This window comes from Dipteris shenzhenensis, chromosome 14, assembly GCF_047967505.1.
Source record: "Dipteris shenzhenensis isolate YYH24624 ecotype China chromosome 14, Dip_SZ_1.0, whole genome shotgun sequence".
Classification (NCBI taxonomy): Eukaryota; Viridiplantae; Streptophyta; class Polypodiopsida; order Gleicheniales; family Dipteridaceae; genus Dipteris; species Dipteris shenzhenensis.
This window is the reverse complement of record NC_141609.1, coordinates 45,622,633-45,642,063: the sequence shown is the minus strand read 5'-3', so window position 1 is coordinate 45,642,063 and position 19,431 is coordinate 45,622,633. Positions and strand designations below refer to the sequence as shown.

The window sequence follows — 19,431 nt, the reverse complement described above, 5'->3', positions numbered from 1 at the left end:
GCCTGAGGCATTCCCTTGAGGGGGGGTTTGTTGGGATATCTCAAGGTGTATGCCTCAGGCACACCTTATGTTTCTATGTGTGAGTGCTAGAGGCACAGTTAGGTGCCCACAAGCACAGTTAGGTGGTGGAAAAGCCACATAGGATGATTGAGTGAATCTAGGAGCAGATTGAGGAGATGATTGTGGAGCTTTGAGGTCATCAGTGATGTCAGTGACCTTGTATGAGGTGCCTACTTAAGGACCTCTTTCTTCTTCATTCCAAAAAGCAAGTATTCTGAATTTGTGTCAACTCTACTCTTTCCTTTCAGTGTTTCAACATGACGTACTCAGACACCACGAGAGGATACTTTGAGCACGGAGACAGAAGCAAACTTCTTCCTTGGCTGATCCCTCTCAGAGCTCTATCACGGAGTTTTTTCAGCCAGATCACATGGACCCCCACGAGACGAGGCCTTGACATGACCGTGACCCGATGCCAGTGACCCAACAACTCAGACAAAGGGTTGACACACAGATCACACTTGGGGATATCCCCTCCCTGTTTAGAGTCGGAGCCCACCACTCTAGAAGTGATAATACTAGGCACCAGCAATGGGTTTTGCAGGTGGCAGGTGGTTAGACAAGTCAATATGCATATTAAAATCATAGTGTAGACTGTTGAGGTGGTACAAAGTGATCTGGAAATGGATGGGATTGTAGCTGCTACTCTGGAAGATGATCAATCCATACTGGATTGGATGATGTCCAACTGTGGATATTCAATTGGCAAATGCTGTAGCTGCGGATGTCAGAGACCAAACTGTGGATGTGGGTCCTGGTGTGAATGTTACAGCTGCACGTACCACAATTCCAGAGCCACAACTACAAGGGCAAATGCCCCAGCTAAGGACGAAGCTATGGACGACGACAATAACACTATGTATGCAGATGCTCAAGCAACAAAAGATGATGGAATCAAGGTTGCAAACATCAAGAGCAAAGGATCAAGAAGAATTGAGGCCATATACATGTCCACAATTGCAAAAGAACCACTTTGGTGTTCAAAGTCAGCTCGACTCTGACTTCGGGAATTTCGATGCACAAAGACGAGCCACGGAATGAGACTCACAGACCAGCAGCTCCCCATCGTGCTACCAGCCCTCCCTCAGCTCCCAATAGCATCTCCTTCCCTCACCCTGCCTGGCTATTTCGCCATCAATCAGCTGCACATTTCAAATTGAATTTTGCACCTCCAAGCTGTTCATAAGCTGCACCATTCAGGTCACCATCCAGCTTGTCATTTCCGCCTGAATTAGTCAGGGCATTTCCACCTGAATTCACCAGGCTTGTTGCAAGGTTCAGCCTGTATTTGATATATTAATTGATATGGAATAAATGGTGCACTCACACATGTAGGTCCTAGGATAGGAATGGGTTGGAATGCATGGGTATGCATTAATAAATGGTAGGCATAAAGTGTCATAGGCTAAGGGTAGAATGATGGGGTATGCCCAAGGGATGGATCCCAAGAGGCATGAGAGGTTGTGACCTCTCGTATGCATGGAGTGTGAGTTGTTAGAATTATAGATATAATTCAGCAGTGACCAATGTGATATAATAAGCTAGTTAGGGGCACTTTTCCCTCTTTAAGAGGTTTTTCCCCCTAACCGCAGTTAGTTCACTAACTATGGTTAGTGACTACTAAGGTTTTGTCACTAGGACAAAACCTTATCTCTCAACAGAGCATTCAGCTTCCAAGCTTTCAGCTCTCACTCTCTTGCTCTCTCACTCTCCATTCTCTCACATTTGGTATCAGAGCATTAGATCCAGCTCCCTACGCATTCTCCGTTGAGCTCCAGCTACAACCTGCTACACCTCGTCCATACAGTCCGTACGACTGTATGAGATCCTGCCGTACCAAATCGTACTTGCGTTGCAGATCTACGTCAAACGTTGCGTCCGTACAACTTGAGCTGTCCGTACAGCAAGTAATGCACGCATGCACCTGTTGTTGCCGTACCTGCGCGTACACACTGTACAATAGGTAGTCGTACCTGTTTTCGTACAGGTTCTATTTCAGTACAGCGTACTGATCCGGCGTACTGATCCGCCGTACTACTCCCGTACATTCCCGTACCGTACCTGTTCGTTGTACTGCTCACGTACCGTACCTGCTTGCCGTTCCAGCCGTACAGTGCCGTTCCAGCCGTACAGTGCCGTTGCTTCCGTACTGTCCTGCTTCCGTACAGTACTTCCATACTGTCTTGCTTCCGTACAGCAAGTAGTCCTCCGTACAATTTCAGATTCCGTACAGGAGGAATTTGCAGGTGATCTTTGGCAGGCACATCTTGCAGAAAGCCATAGTTTGGCTCAGTTTTTAGGAGTACATTTGGGGCATTTTGTTTGTTGCAGACATTGCAATCAAATTGCAGGATCTACTTCACAAATTTGGGGTATTTTCAGGTTCACAGTTACTTGCAAAGCAAACATTGCAGATAGATCTGCAAATTTGGTCTAAAATTTGGGGCTTTTGTTCAAAAATTGCAAATTTGGGGCTTTTGGTGAATTTGCCCCTTTCTTATTGCAATTTCAAGCTCGAAATTTGGGGCTTTCAGTTTTGCAGTACAATTTCTTGAAGAAATTTGGGGATTTTGTATTTACACTGCAATCTCACAGTGAAATTTGGGGCTTTTGCAGACAGAGTGCAATTCTTGCAACATTTGGGGCTTTTGATCAATTTTCCCTTTCCGGTTGCAATTTCAGGCCTATTTTGGGGCTTTTGTGTTGGGAGAGCAATTTTTGGAGATTTCAGTTCATACTACCTTTCTTGGAGTGTTTTGCAGCACTTTTGGCAGATTCTGGAGAGTTTTTGATGCTTGGACAGATTTCTGACAGTGCAAGTACAGAAATCTAAGTTGCATTTACAGCCCGTGCTTGGCTGTGTTTTTTGGGAGTTGTGCATTTCATTCCCAGTAAGGGAATTCAGTTTTGTATCTGCTTCAATCTCTTTCTCAGATATGGCCCATCAAAATCAGAATGACTTCCAGTTCGGTGGTCTTTCACAGGAAGACAAGTTGGATGGTACCAACTACTCCCTCTGGAGTTTCATGGTACGCAATATTCTAATTTCTCGCAATTTATGGGATTATGTCAATGGGGATGAGATCCGACCAGCAGATATTGCATTTGCTACCCCTCCCCAGCAAGGAGGTGGAAGAGGTCTTGCACAGGGTGCAGCTGCAGGACAAGTTGTTGGTGCAGCTACAATCACTACTCCAGAGCAGAAGAGATGGGATTCACGGGATGCCTTAGCTTTGTCATGCATCTCTCTTTCAGTGAAAAGATTTATCATTCCGCATATCCAGTCGTGTAAGACCTCCAAGGCAGCGTGGGATATTTTGGAAAGCATGTATGCAGCTCGGAATGATGCAAGGGTATCTTTCTTGAAAAGAGAGTTGAGTAATACACATATGGAAGAGGGTGACTCCATGTCAGTCCACCTCACAAAGCCACAGGATCTCAGAGAGCAATTGTTAAACATAGATGAAATTATTCCTGATTCAGAGATGATTACAACCACTCTGAATTCTCTTCCTAAGTCTTATCTCAGCTTTCATACCTCGCTGAACTTATCATTGAGGGGGGGGTGCAAATCCTCTCACTTTTCATGAGTTGATAGGACTTCTGCTTCAGGAAGAGCAGACCAGGAAAAATTTGGCTTCACGTGCAGGTGAACAAGCCATGCTCTCAAAATTTAAATCAAAAACAAAGGGACAGGCAAAGACATCAGTAAATCAGCCTTCCAGTGGGTCAGGACGGCCTTCACAAAAGGCTAAAAATGATGCAAGTAAGCCCAAGAAGAAGGGTTTTTGTCACTACTCCAAAAAGCCAGGTCATCACATTGCAGAATGCAGGAAAAGGCTTGCAAAAGAGAAGAAAAACAGCTCCGGTATGGCTGTTTCAGATTCAGCTCCTCATGCATCTGACAGTGGGGATGTTGCAGCCAACTTTGTTGGACAGGATTATGCCTTTTTATCTTGCATTTCAGATTCTAGGCTGGCTGTTCCAGATGCTCGGGATAGTACAGCCACTTGCAGTGATGATACATATGCATTTTTGACTTGCAGTTATGACTCTTCTACGGATGCATCTGCTTTCGGTGTCAATGAAACACTGAACACTTGGTATTTTGACAGCGGTGCATCCAAGCACATCACTTCTAAGAAGTGTCTTTTTACTTCCTTGCATCCACCTCCCGTTGGTAAGAAAGTCACTTGTGCCAACAACTCATCATATTCAGTACATGGCACAGGAGATGTTGAGCTCACTGCCATGAGATGTTGAGCTCACTGCCATTGATGGCTCAATTTTCAGACTTTCAGATGTCTTATATGTGCCTGGTATAACCAAAAATCTTCTTTCAATGTCCCCTCTTAACAGAGTTGGATTTCAGGTCATCTTTGAGGATGACAAATGTGCTGTCCGAGACAGGGAAGATGACTATGCCTTAAGGTTATCTGGTACTCTGCTGCGTGGGCTTTTTCAGCTTGATCTTTTTGAGAAAAGAGCAGCCCATGCTCTTGCAGTTTCTACCCCTACAGCTGCCATGCAGAATGCAAAATTATGGCATGCCCGATATGGCCACATGCATTACAACAGCTTGATGACACTTCAGAAGTATTCCATGGTTGATGCATTGCCACCTCTTGAGATACCTCCTCCACATGCCTGTGAAGGGTGCATTTTAGGCAAGATGCATAGATTTCCCTTCAAGAAGGATGGTTCAGTTAAAGCTGTCCGCAAATTGCAGCTTATACACAGTGATGTCTGTGGTCCCATGAGGACTCCATCGTTGGGTGATCATCTCTACTTTGTTACATTTATTGATGACTACTCCAATTTCACTTGGGTTTTTGGACTGAAACGCAAATCAGAAGTGTTCATGGTGTTTAAACACTTTTCAGCCATGGTTGAAAATGAGACCGGACTCAAGATACAGACATTGCGCACAGATAGAGGTGGGGAATACTTGTCTATAGAATTTGATGCTTTTCTGAAAGGCAAGGGTATTGTGCATCAGCTCACAGTCAAGCTGACCCCTCAGCAAAATGGCAAAGCTGAGAGGAAAAATAGAACCCTCATGGAGATGGACAGATGTATGCTGAAAAGCAAACACATGCCTCACAAATTCTGGCTTGAGGGCTTGATGTGTGCCAATTACATTTTGAATCGGGCTCCCACTAAGGCTTTAAAAACAAAAACTCCTTATGAGGTCTGGAATGACAGGAAGCCTTCAGTGGATCACTTCCGAGTCTTTGGATGCCTTGCTTATGCTCATGTGCCAGTTGAATTTAGGCACAAATTGTCTGATAAAGCCATTAAGTGCATATTTGTTGGGTACAGTGCAGAAAGCAAGGGGTACTGTCTCTACAATCCTGCTACACGCAAGATCATAGTCAGTAGAGATGTGATATTATCTGAAAATTCAGCTCACACTCAGGCTGAATTTCAAATGCCTTCGTCTTCAGAGGATGTCTTTGAGGGGTTGCTACCCATTGCCTTGGGTTCCCCTGCTGATTTTTCTGATGCAAATCAGAATTTACAGCAACCTCCAGATGCTTTAGTTCCGCCACAGGATGTCTTGCCCCCTCCACAGGCAGTGGAGCAGGTGGTGCAGCAAGAAATTGCAGACATACATGCAGCAAAAACAGTCCCAAACTGGCTGTTACAGACTCTCAGGGAGAGTAAAATTGATGCTCCGTTACCTAGCAGGACTCGCAGTGCAGCAAGGCACATGGAAGGTGCTAATTCAGTGGAATCAGCATATGCAGGTACTCTTCTTGATGAGGAGGAGCCTGCCACATTCGAAGAGGCAAAGGATAATGTGCATTGGATGAATGCCATGCACGATGAGTTGCAGTCCATTGCAAAAAATCAGACTTGGGATGTTGTAGACTTGCCACAGGGTAAACATGCCATTGGCACACGATGGGTTTTCAAGGTCAAACGGAAGCCAGATGGCTCCATTGACAGATATAAGGCAAGGCTGGTTGCTAAAGGCTATGCTCAGAAAAAGGGCATAGATTATGAGGAGACATTCACTCCTATATCCCGGATGACCACCATTCGATCAGTTATTGCAATGGCTGCACATTTTGAGTGGAATGTTCATCAGTTGGACATAAAAACAGCCTTCTTAAATGGGGACTTGCTGGAAGAGGTGTATGTCAAACAACCTCCGGGCTTTGAAATTACAGCAAATGCACTTCAAGTATGCAAGCTCAACAAAGCTTTATATGGGCTGAAACAGGCCCCTCGTGCATGGTATGCCAAGATCCATGCCTTTTTGACCAGCAAGGGGCTGCACAATAGTCCTACTGAGAGCACCCTCTACATCAAGATGTTTGAGGGGAAATTTTAGTCATCCTTCTTTATGTCGATGACTTACTGCTCACATGGTCCAATGAAGACAAAATTACAGATTTCAAAGCTGATTTGTAGACCAACTTTGACATGTCAGATTTGGGGCTGCTTCACATTTATTTGGGGATCCAATTCTCCCATGAGAGACGTGGCACTGTCATGTCTCAGTCCAAGTATGTTCAGAAACTCTTGGACAGATTTAACATACATGAGTGTAAGCCCATAGCCACTCCCATGGAGCCGGGGTTAGAACTCACAATGCATGATGCAGGAGAATTAGTTGATGCCACACTTTTTATAGTCAGGCTGTTGGATGCCTCATGTATCTCTGCAACACTAGACCTGATATTCAGTTTGCAGTATCTCAGGTGAGCAGGTACATGCACAGCCCAAAAACTATGCATTGGCAGGCGGGCACAAAGTCTTTCGGTTTGCTATTTCCCAGGGGGGTGACTTGCAGATGCATGCCTACAGTGATTCAGATTGGGCTGGTGATTATGACACTAGGCAGTCCACTAGTGGCAATTGTTTCTTTTTGGGTAAATCTTGCATTTCCTGGCTGAGCAAGAAACAATCTACAGTGGCTACCTCATCATGTGAAGCTGAGTACAGGGCAGCTTTCACAGCAACAATTGAATGTGTCTGGCTGCGACCTCTATTTGCTGATCTTCATTTGTCTTTGGAGGGTCCTTCTCCAATTCTCACTGATAGTCAGAGTGCCATTGCAGTGGCAAAGAATCCAGTGTTTCATGCTCGCACGAAGCACATTGAGGTTCACTATCACTACGTCAGAGAGAAGTTGCATGCAGGAGAGATCAGTATGATCTTTGTGTCCACACATGACAACGTTGCAGATATTTTCACCAAAGCACTACCACGTGAAAAGTTTGAGGCATTTCGCAGTGCCCTGAACTTATATCCATTTGGTGATTGATCAGCCTTGTACATGACATTGGCACTGCAGGGGGGTGTTAGAATTATAGATATAATTCAGCAGTGACCAATGTAATATAATAAGCTAGTTAGGGGCACTTTCCCCTCTTTAAGAGGTTTTTCCCCCTAACTGCAGTTAGTTCACTAACTATGGTTAGTAACTGCTAAGGTTTTGTCACTAGGACAAAACCTTATCTCTCACTCATTGAGTTGTACTCTTACACTCTTCTATTGCAACTCAGCATTCAGCTTCCAAGCTTTAAGCTCTCACTCTCTTGCTCTCTCACTCTCCATTCTCTCACATGAGTATGAGCCATTATGCATTCATATGTTGTATATGGATTGCATGAGCATTCTAGTTGTGGCCAATAGCAAAAATACACTCACATGGACACTCCTTCCACCCCATTTGGAGGGCCAATGCTTCTCACATTATGCATCATTCTTTCACACATGTGCAACCTCCAAACGGTACCTGACAAGTGGTATCAGAGCAATGATTCTCTGACTATGTGGACCTGCCATGTGGAAGCTGGTACAAATGTCGACATCAGCATAACATCATCAAGCCAACAAACATTCACCCAGCAAACATTTTCCAAGGAGCTTTCTTTCTCTTTCTCCTTTAGCAATGACAATTTCATGAGAAAACAATAGAAGAAAGAAACAGCAGCCAATTTTGGCCATCTTCACCAACCGTGATGTTGCCGTTGCACAACAAAGCAACGAGTCCACGGAATATTTCCCCCAGCTGGCCTTTAATCATGTTGCCACCTTTTCTCTGTCGTTTGCATCTGTTATCCAAATAAAATAGTCCTCAACCGCTTTACGTTGAAGAACCTGCTCTGCAATTTTTGAGAGGGAGCTACCTAGCCCCTTTAGACCCGTTTTGTCTCTCGCCACAGCCGAGGACCAAAACAATTCTCCCTTTGTCACGCACGAGCCAGAACCAAACATGGCAATCATTGTTCATAACCACGTTTAGATGCTGCAGTGGCTACTGCAAAGCCGTTGTCCATATTGGGAATCATGTTTCTGGCTGCTGCCATCCCTAGAAGAGCCACTGCTGCCATCGCCAAAAGGCTCAGCCGTGACAAACCGTAGCGATAGCTGCAGACCCATTCACCTGTTGGTTGATTGATAGTTTCATTTTCGGGGCAGTAGGCAAGTCCGAAATGAACGGGAGAAGGTTGAAGATGGAAACGGGACCTATTGAATCCAGATTGGAATTGAGGATTGAAGCCTCCATTGGATTGACGGTCCATTGGACGTGTTTGATGGTTGAAGCCTTGACGATAGGGCTTTGAATACGTGCCACAATGGCAAGAGACGAAGAAGTATTGGAGGAAGACAATGTGGTCATGACTTCCTCTTGAAAGATACTGGCCATCAATTGAAGAACCGTCAGATTGGCGACCTATGATTGAGTTGTTACAAGGGATTTCCATGAGGGGGGGGGCAATGCCGAGAGAAGTGTCGTTACTTGCAAAGACATCTACAGGTTCGTCAACTTGGAGTAGTTGGAGGAAACTCGAATGAAGGCTACAAAAGTGACTTGTCATCTAGAAAAGAATGTCACTAGAATTAGGAATACACAAGGGTCAAATGATTGACCTACTTAAACTTAAGATGAGCATTTAGGACAAAGAATGAATTAATAATGCATTTGCATGTAGGATAATGAAGTAGTAGATGCATTTGCGTGTAGGATCATACAGTAGAAATAGGAAATGCTCAAGAATTGAGCACGTGCACAATTATTACCTTGGAAATGTCCACAATAGTATACCAAATTAGTTGCGTATAGAGACGCTAGATAAGGATCCTTAGGAAGGCATCCATGGTGCCAAGAGTCTTGAAGTTAAAAAACTAGAGATGGTTTAAGTTATTCTCTTAGGTTGCATTGATGAGCCAAGGTAGTACTTGGGCTCTTCCCAAGCAAGAGGGTGCTAGAAGACATATTAGGAAAATTAGTAGATGGTCCTTGCCAAGTATAGCAAGTGGGGGCCTATACATGGCCATAGGTCTTGCAACCTTAATTTAGACTAGGATAGTTGAGTAGTATCTAGGATATCGAAAATAGTAATTCATTTGGAATGATCACTAAAAGGGTCCATAGTCCCACCTAGGTGTTGGACTAGGTGGTGGATATGTAAGCGCTTAGTAAGGTCTAGTAACTTTACGTCTGGTGACTTTAAAGAAATTTCAAGTAATTGGTAAGTCATGGATGCATGACTATGGGTGGATCCACAATTAGACCTGGTGGTCTAGAATGAGTACTTGAGCAAGATCTGGTGATCCTGATCTTGTAAGTTAGCCTATCTTGTAAGTTTTGGGTCTGATCAACCTAAAACTAATGGTTCCAAGCTAGTCACTTGGAACTTGGACCAATGCATGCATACGAGAGAGACAGATTAGGAAATGGTATCTTATTGGAAAGGAAAAGTAGAACGGGATCTGGATTCCTACTAACCCCAATGGATAAAGTCGAATTAGTCTTTATGGGAATGTCCAAAGAAAAAAAATACATGGACAACACAACATGAAAGATAAGTACTATGTCTTTCTTACTGATTTATTTGGAAATTTGATTTAAAGGAACATACTAATGTTGGACTTGTTTGGTAGGAGTACCAAACATGAAGATGAAAGATTAAAGTTGTTGTATGGAAGTTTATGCAAGAACCTAATGAGTGCTAAAGACCATGAAGGCAAAGAAGAGTACCTGGTAGATGAGGACATCTATGTCCCAAGCAAGAGGGCATGCCACGACTTGATTTTATAGCCTAGAATGTATTAGGCTAGGTTGATTGAAATGTATAAATTAGAAGGTAGGCTAGGTAGGCTTAAATGGCTAAGGCCATATCGATAATGTATTTGATATATTAATTGATATGGAATAAATGATGCACTCACACATGTAGGTCCTAGGATAGGAATGGGTAGGAATGCATGGGTATGCATTAATAAATGGTAGGCATAAAGCGTCATAGGCTAAGAATAGATGAATGGGGTATGCCCAAGGGATGGATCCCAAGAGGCATGAGAGGTTGTGACCTCTCGTATGCATGGAGTGTGAGTATGAGCCATTATGCAGTCATATGTTGTATGTGGATTGCATGAGCATTCTAGTTGTGGCCAATAGCAAAAATACACTCACATGGACACTCCTTCCACCCCATTTGGAGGGCCAATGCTTCTCACATTATGCATCATTCTTTCACACATGCGCAACCTCCAACCGGTACGTGACAGGGGACTTTGGGGAGGAGTTTGTGCCCTCCACTTTTGAGGACATAGTTATTGGATTCCCTATCGATGACAAGGAATCTATGGACTTCCCTCCCCTAGCTCACGCATATGCCAGGAGGCCTCCACCCGAGAGGGGTTTATTACCACCACTAGTTGGGTATGGTGTTCAAAGAACTGGGTTCTTTAGAGAAGCCCCGCTTTGCCACTCTACGCGCATTTCTACCTTTTGGTGAAAACTTGGTGCACCGTGACCAGGCTCATCAACAGTTAAGAATCATTTCATTTGATATTAAAGATAAGGGTGAGTCCAAATAATTGGCTTACCTTAATCAGGCCGAAGAAGAAGATATGGGTCCGCTGACATAGCTTAATTGACCAATGAGTAGTAAACTAATTAATTGAAGGCAATCAAAAGATTCAATAGCACATCCTTCATTCAACCCAATTAGAGAAAGATTAGTCGAGGAGCTTGACTTTTGACCAATCAAACCCTAAAAGTTCCTTACATGAAAGATTTCAACAACACATCATCATGGCTGAGTTTGCCCTTCACCTCCGGAGTTCGCCCTTTGCTAGCCTTCGTCATGGCTGAGTTTGCCCTTCACCTCCGGAGTGCTGACGGAAACTCAGTACAAAGACTTTGTATAAATGGATGCTCAAGTATGTGTGGGTGTGTGGATTTGTATGTGTGAGAGCATACTTTTATACTATGGTCTACACCCACTGTTGGGCGCTGATGACGTCAGTGGGGATGTCATAGTAGCTAGTCCCTGCTATGCGTGATGGAGTTTATGGTTTTCAATCTTATGAGTGACTATCGTGAGATTGAAACTACATTATGTTGTGTTTTTAGAGGATGAGTTTGGGAATGTTCCTGGATTCATCTAGGTATATACACATCCTTCGTTCAACCAATGTTAGAGAATTTGGTGGCTAGGGCTGATTGTTACCCTAATAGGCCCCATCTTCTAGAGCTGGAGGAAATAAGACCATATAGGCATCTTTTCATTCCATTCCCTTGGTTGTGCAAGCATAGGGGAATCGGTGGAGATTGGCATATCCTCCATAAGGCTATCCTTGAACTTGATGCCTTGATGTTTACCTTGGCCAAGAGTTGTGCCAAAGGTTGAACTAGTGCTGTCATGTTTTAAACTAACAAACGGACTGCAGTGGCTCGTGGAGGTAAAGAGCTAGAAGGAGAAGAATGGGATGAAACGAGAAAACATGGCTTACAACAAAGGGGAGGATGAAGAGGCATATGTCAAGTAAGTGGAACACTCTTCAACCCATACAAAATACCTAGAGGGCATAGGGTAGTACCTTCTGTGGAAGACTCAAGAGAGTGTGAAGGAGGAGCAGTACCTACCATGAAAGACTTCACAACAATTCACTCTCGACAACTAATGTACTCTGGGAGAGGCTAGAGCATATGCATAGGCACTCTTTTACTTCACAAGTGTCCCATCGTGATTGCCAAATTTTTCTATTAAATTTCATACTTTTCCTCAAGCTTGACATGATGTGATCGGTCATGTTTATTAACTGTCTCTTGAGAAACGACGATATTGCAATTGGTGCTATGATGTGTACAAGAGTGTGGATTATATTGAGGAAGTTTGCATCCTGAGAGAACCTCAAGTGTATGATCAAGTGTGAACTTCAAGTGTATGATCAAGTGTATCGGTCAAAATAGTGTTGTCATGTTAATGAACTGTCTCTTAAAACGACGATGTTGCAGTTGGTGCTGTGATGTGTACAGGAGTGTGGATTATATTGAGGAAGTTTGCATCCTGAGAGAACCTCAAGTGTATGATCAAAGTGTACAATCAATACACAATAAGGATGACTATGATAATGCAACATAATAAGGCACGACTATGATAATGCAACACAAATCAGTAACACAAGAAAAGACAATTGCAAGACACACCCAACAATGAGTGAGCTACATAAGGTCTAGAGCTCCTGAACCATGCTCCAAACTCGCTCACTACTAGATCTCTTGGATTCAGGTCGCTCTTTTTGATGCATTAAAACAAGTACGAGTTCTATATAAAGGCTAGCATCCAAGCTAGCTTTCAAAAGCAGGCAATTCTTCATATAGTGTGCCATGCCCTTTCATGTGGCCAAGACAAATCAATGAAGGAAGACCATGAGGGCCATCAGCCACATTGGATACGAGTGGGAAGGCCCTTCGTCTAAGGTTCTGCAGACACAAGAGCTCAAGTAGAAAAAATCATACATAGAGGTGCAACTGGAGTCCTTGAAGGAAACATGGACAAGGTATGACTGCACTATGTTGTGTGATGGATGGTCAGATGTAAGCAGGCGAAATGTATACAATGTTTTGGTGTCGAGTTGCAAAGGCACCATGTTTTTGAAAGCCATTGATGCTTCCATCCTAGGCCTGACATTTACAGGTGCATTTATTTGGGGTCATGTAAGGGAGGCTATCATGCAACTTGGGCCTAAGAACAGTGCATGAATAGTGACAGATAATGGAAGTAATTGCAAGTGTATGGGCTCTATGCTAGAGGATGAGTTTCCATCCATTGTGTGGACCCAACCAATCCCACCACCGATTCCGCACAGGCTTTATTTCATAAATTCTTTAGAGATGAAATCATAAGATGACAATGGACAAAAAACAAGAGTCAAGAGTCAAGACAATTTAAAAAGTGAATTAAAGATTACGAAAAACACAAGGGTATCAATCTTAAAGTTAGATTCTTAGTGAGGAGACTTACAACTCTCCTCTCAAGTGGTCTTGCTTGTCCAGAGTCTCCCCAATCCTATCCATGTACTAGTATAAAAGGCCTAGAGTATTGCCCTCCATGTCTGTAATGCGTGACACTATGTACTGTAGATGGGGTTGAGAGTTTTGAGCAACCCCTCAACCTCTACCCACCACTTCTCTCTTATGACATCACGCACAAAAGCTCTTGCTTTGGGAGTCTCTCTCACATCCCACTCTAGCCATTCATTTGAATAGACAGTGCGTACCAACGCTCTGCAAACTTGCACGAGTCTCTCAAGCACAACGAACATGTATGAAAGTCTGGTAGTTGTAGGCTTCAATATAGTCCTGAAATATCTTCAAGACCTTTGGACTCTTCTTCGCATGCTTCGTGCGGTAAGAAAGTTGGGGTCAACCCATTGTATTTGACGTATGTCCTCAATCAATACGTCAAGGCTAGGTGACGCACCATGATCAAATATTTATGTATCATGTGCAGCTGTGCCGAAGTTTGAATTCACGATGGTGATTGGTCCTTTTTGCAGCTTTTGTTGTAATGAACTTGAGCAAATCTTTCAAGCTTTTGTAACATTTTTATTAATGATATATGCATGTATAATATATATGCAATATTAACCTAAGCTTTTGTAATGTTTTCATTAACGATATATGTTATGTATAATATATATATATATATATATATATATTGTTAACCTTAAAAAACAAAACTCTATTTTTGCCGTTTCTTCCAATGGCCGAACTCCAACCATGCTCCGTATCACTGTTTTTTAAACTCCTAGAAACTAGGACGCTTTTTCAAAAAGCATTGGTCGGACAAGGATAATAGCGTGCAACGTGTTGGGAGTCCCATGAGTCCTCATCCTTAACTCTTGAAGTTTGTCGGCTCTCTCTCTCTCTCTCTCTCTTTGCCCGCAAGGAGGGGAAATGGGCCACACGGGCCTGTTACACCATATGGACACGCGCTCCTTGATTTGGGCAGGATGCATGATCTCATCATCTACAACGGGCTCGACCTATGGCCCTCCTCAGGTGGTTTTACTTGCTTCCCACACGGGGGGGGCACTAGTGTAGTAGATTACATCATGGGATCCCCTACCTTCACTTCATGTATCACCGACTTCACCGTAGCACCACTCCCTCCAGGAGCTGATCACACATATCTATTCTTCACTATCGCCACCCCATGCTTAGCCACACCACACACACCACATAAGAAGCACGACACCTACCACGACATACACTTTGATCACAGCCTCTCACTGGCCTACTCTGGACGCCTAAACAGACTCCTAACCCTGATTAGTCGCACACTCCACGAGGCTGCCCTCCAAATCTTTCCCCACACCACACGGTCCACTAGACCACCACCTCTTGGTTCTGTACCCTGCAACAATTGGTACGATGCGGAGTGCAAGGCTTATCGCCGACAGCTCCAACTTGAAACCAGATGTCACCTCTTGAACACACCACACACGGTACGCAAGTACCGACGTCTCGTACGTCGGAAGAAGCAGGCTTTTCTTCGTCAAAATGAGGAGAAGCTGCTGCACATCTTGTACAGCAGCAACTCTAAGGATTTTTGGCGGAGATTCCTTAAGCGTACGTCCCCATCACGCCTCACCGACAGGAGAGTTTGGCACACGTATGCACACCATCTATATGATGTCCCACACCAACCCATTCCAGACCTCATACACACACCTCGTCCCACCACTTGCACGTTGTTCACCAGAGGGGAAGTCAAGGACGCGACATTGAAACTGCACAATGGCCGAGCTAAGGATCACGAGGGGCTATGCACTGAGTTTATTGCATATGGGATCGACATGTTAGCCCCAATCCTAGCAAAGCTATTCAATGACGCTGTTTGCCTTGGCTTCCCCCGCACTTGGACACTCAACACCATCACCCCCATCCACAAGGTAGGGGATCCCATGGACCCGAGTAGCTACAAGACTATCATGATTGGACATGTGATGTCCAAGATCTATGCAGCTGTATTGAATGCATCGGTCAGCCTGTTCGCAGAGATGAGAGGGCTCAGAGTAGAGGGTCAGGCCGGTTTCAGGCAAGACCATGGGACTATGGATCACATACTCACACTCAGGAGTGTCATTGAGGAGGCCAGATCACGGAAGGAGATGGTATACTGTTGCTTTGTGGATTTCCGCAAAGCCTTTGACACAGTACCTCGAGCTCGTCTTATCACACGCCTACAAACACTGGGATTTGATCAAGAGATCATCTGGGCAGTCATGGCACTGTATGAGAGAGTCTCAGGGCGAGTTCGTACAGGTGCAGGTTGGACAGATGAGATCCTGAGTACCATAGGGGTCAAACAGGGTTGTCCCTTATCACCGACCCTGTTTGGCCTCTATATCGATGAGCTTGAGACTTTCATGGGGACGTTCGGAGGGACCGGTTGCTCACTTGTCGGGATCATCATCAGGATTCTTCTTTATGCAGATGATGTGGCACTCTTGTCGTCCACACCCGAGGGGCTCCAGCGACACCTGGATGCACTCACCTGGATGCACTGCAGGCTTTTTGTTTATCCCATGATTTGGAGGTCAACCTTGGCAAGACCAAGGTCATGATCTTTAACATCTCTCGAGCAAACATGCAACGGAAACAGTTTACTTTTACTTTGGGTGGGTCACCAGTTGAGATCGTATCCTCATACACTTACTTGGGGGTCATCTTCTCCGGCCCGATCTTCACGATGAGACCAGCGATGCAGGCCAGACTGAGCAAGGGATACGCCTCACTGGCTCAGCTAGAGAGACGGTGCTTTCACTCCCACTTCCACGACCCTCGGACCAAGGCTCTTCTCTTCGACTCCTTGGTCCGACCAGCCGGTATGTATGGCAGCCCTTGTTGGGGGCCTGACATGTCAGAGATAGAGTGGACACGGGTGGAGCGCTTGCAGATCCTCATGCTCTCACAGATGATCCGCGGGAAACCGTCTATACCACATCACATCATTCAAGCCGAGTTTGGTACCTATCCACTCCAGCTAGATGTAGCCTTTCAGACCATCACATATCTACACCGGGTTAGATCATATGGGGATTGCACATCAGGGAGACAGAGGTTGCCATGGTTGGCTCTCGATTCCTCCATGAGGTTGGCAGCAGAGGGAGACAAGCGATGCGGGTATGCATGGACTCACAGATGGTTTGTGAGACTAGGGTTCCACATCTGCATAAGCGTGCATGGATACTATAGAGCGATACACAAAGTATGATGTTGAAAACTAGGGCATCTTATGTGATGAGTTGGATATTTATAAGTCAATGTCAAGCATATTTTCTCGTACAATTGTGAAGGATGAAACGAGGATGCACCAAGGGATGAAATGGTGGGAGACACTTGGGACCCACATACAAAACTGTAGCAATTGGCTCTTGGAGTGCTCTCGGAAGACACATATGCTTTTGCTTGTGAGAAGAATTAGAGCACATTCTCTCTTATCCATACTAAAAGAAGGTCCAAAGAATACAGAGAAATTAGTGTACATCCATACAAAGTTGCATCTCATGATTTCTCATCTCCACACACAAGGAAAGGGGCTTTGAGAAGGTAGAAAGGGATTTGAGAAATTAGTGAACATCCATACTAATTCGTGTCTCACCTCCAAACTCAAGGAAAGGGAATTTGAGAAGATAGAAGTTACCTTGGATATGATCAAGGACAAGGATGATGAGAGGCTTCTTGCTTTGAAAGAGATTCCAAACGGAGAAGAAGAATTCCAGCCCCCCTTGTTACAGGAAGGATGGGTGGTGCTGCAGCATCAAGTAACTCCAGTCTTTTGGAGTCCCATGGCAAGGCAAATGAGGATGTTCGTGATGAGGACAATGTGGATGAGGAGGAGGAGGACCCTAGCACTTATGCTGATGATGTCAGGATGAGCATGGGGATGAGGATGAAGCTTGAGGCTTTGGACCCATCATTTCTCATGCATTTGAGCTTGATTTCCCGGGCTGTGAGTCCCATGCTTATAAGTTAGTCTTTCTTTGATGTTTTGGTCTAGTACCTACTTCCAAGTTCCTACGGATTATATATCAGTGTGCCACTGTCCAGACTCCACAGAGCACCACTGCATTGTGCCACTTTGATAATGGATGATTGATCTATATATTAGAGTTGACTCTCGAGTCTGGATTCTTTCATGACTTTAGTACTAGTTTGAAGTTTGAAGCTTGAAATTGAAAGTCCTGTAACTCTCTGACAACTAAATGTGTACAATGCATACTTTCCCTTTTTTTGTTTTGTAAAATCAGGGTCACGTATGATTCAGCCCCAGGGGCTGAACCATACTTTTTACCCATGCGTTTGCTGCATGGAAAGGTACGAAAAACCTGTGATTACAATTAGAGGGCGAAATTTCATCTGTACATCTGTATTGCTTAGCAAACCAAGGCTGTACTGAGCAAACGATATGATCGAGAAAGCACGGTGCTGGCAAGACTACCAGCATCCCATTCACGTCAGCAAACAACAGTAGCTGAAGAAACCTTTATACAAATTGCATAATCAGTACCATATTGTGGGTGTCTGCATAAACAAGTTAAACTGCCTAAATAGAAAAACAGCAATATGTCTAATGGTTTTCCTTGAATAATTGACTGAAATATGTCCCTGGGCAAAACTGGAAAAGCCATGAAGGGAAGTGTTACCAAAATGTTTTACTTCAACGGCTTCAGCAATTTTCTTCACTGAGGTTCCCGGCAGCTGCTGCACTATAGGAATGCAAGCCAAAAAATCGAACACTGCAATTCCAAAAGAAAAGAATGAGTGCTGCTTCCAGGCGAATTTGCAACGTGACAGATGCAACCCACTCTACAGGAGGATGTATATGCCATCGTGATTTAGAAAAATGTTATTTTCGAATTCAAACAATTATCATATACTAAAAGCTATTTTTTTCGAAGTCAAAGTTTGAGATTATTAAAGTTGCTTCGCCCGGATGTTTTCCAGGGACTGCGAGCATTCAAGTCCGGCTGGGACAGTGCCATGTCCACTAGGCACGACAATATGTCGGTGTTGGGTGAGAGAAAAGAGTACATAGGTGACCCAAAAGTCTCTTTGGCACTTGAATTTGCAAGCACTATGTCAGATGAGTCTCGATTGCATATCTACTTTCATTTGTCTCGGTGTCATTTTAGGTGAGGCCAATGTTTATCCACCTCGCTCACAAACGAAATGTTATGCATTCACATCATGTCGCTCTGGCACCTCGTTGCATCGTGACTTCCGAAAAACCTCTGAAACAAAATGGATGCACTCGAATCACGTGCAGAGTGAGAGAAATCAGAGCTACTGAGCGCTAGAAATTCAAGTGTGTCAAGCATGGCCCCCTCGATTGCGGACCCACGAGAGGATCGAGCAAAGAGGAATGCAAAAATGTTGTAAGACGAAAAAGATTACGGGAGATTACCTTTATCAGATTCCAGGTCCGTGATCTCCATGGCGATGGAGCGTGAGTAGAAACAGCAAGCAATTAGAGAGTACGCTTCTTGTTTGTTAGTCGTGAATCAAAGCGTATATAGAGTCGTGCACGTCTTTCTTACTTACTATCTTTATACTTATACTATACTATCTATATCTATACTCTATACTATATCCGAAGGAGCGAGGAGGACCTTACCTTGCCACGTGTCGCGAGCTTACCTTGCCACTTGTCGCGAGGGGAGGGAGAGCAAAACGACGAGGGGAGGGAGGAGGGAATTTTGAATGAATCTGCAATGAATGCAATCAGCATCAGCCGCCACAGCTCTTGGGCTATGTACCCTCCACCCTCACGGCTCCCTCCTCACAGTCCTCGCACACCCTCACCCTCTCCCGCTCCGCCGTTCCGCTCCGTTCTACTGCCTGTTGTCCCGCTCTGTTTTGCTGCTGCTCCCTCCAGCTCCGTCGCGCTCCGTTCCATTGCCCTCCCATTATCTGCGTCACCTCCAGCGCACGCTGACCGTCAGGCTGCACAGGCGCATACAGATCGTCAGGCTGGCCCTCCATGCTCTCCGTGCTCCGCGCTACTGCAATTCTCTATTGGAGTTTCTGTTCGACGGCTCTCTTTGAAGGCT

The 19,431-nt window shown here is 44.6% G+C and overlaps 1 protein-coding gene across 1 annotated transcript in view; it reads right to left on the bottom strand.

Moving 5' to 3' along the window:
- LOC147894710 (acyl-CoA thioesterase II) overlaps nucleotides 1-18,918 on the bottom strand; it is a 143,881-nt gene extending 124,963 nt beyond the window's left edge. The window contains exons 1-2 of the mRNA XM_087384911.1: nucleotides 18,786-18,918; nucleotides 18,025-18,117 (exon numbers count right to left, since the gene is read on the bottom strand). Of these exons, the coding sequence (XP_087241037.1) occupies nucleotides 18,025-18,117; nucleotides 18,786-18,816 (124 nt within the window). The 5' untranslated portion in view covers nucleotides 18,817-18,918. The remainder of the gene's footprint in view (nucleotides 1-18,024; nucleotides 18,118-18,785) is intronic.
- Nucleotides 18,919-19,431: the final 513 nt, after the last annotated feature.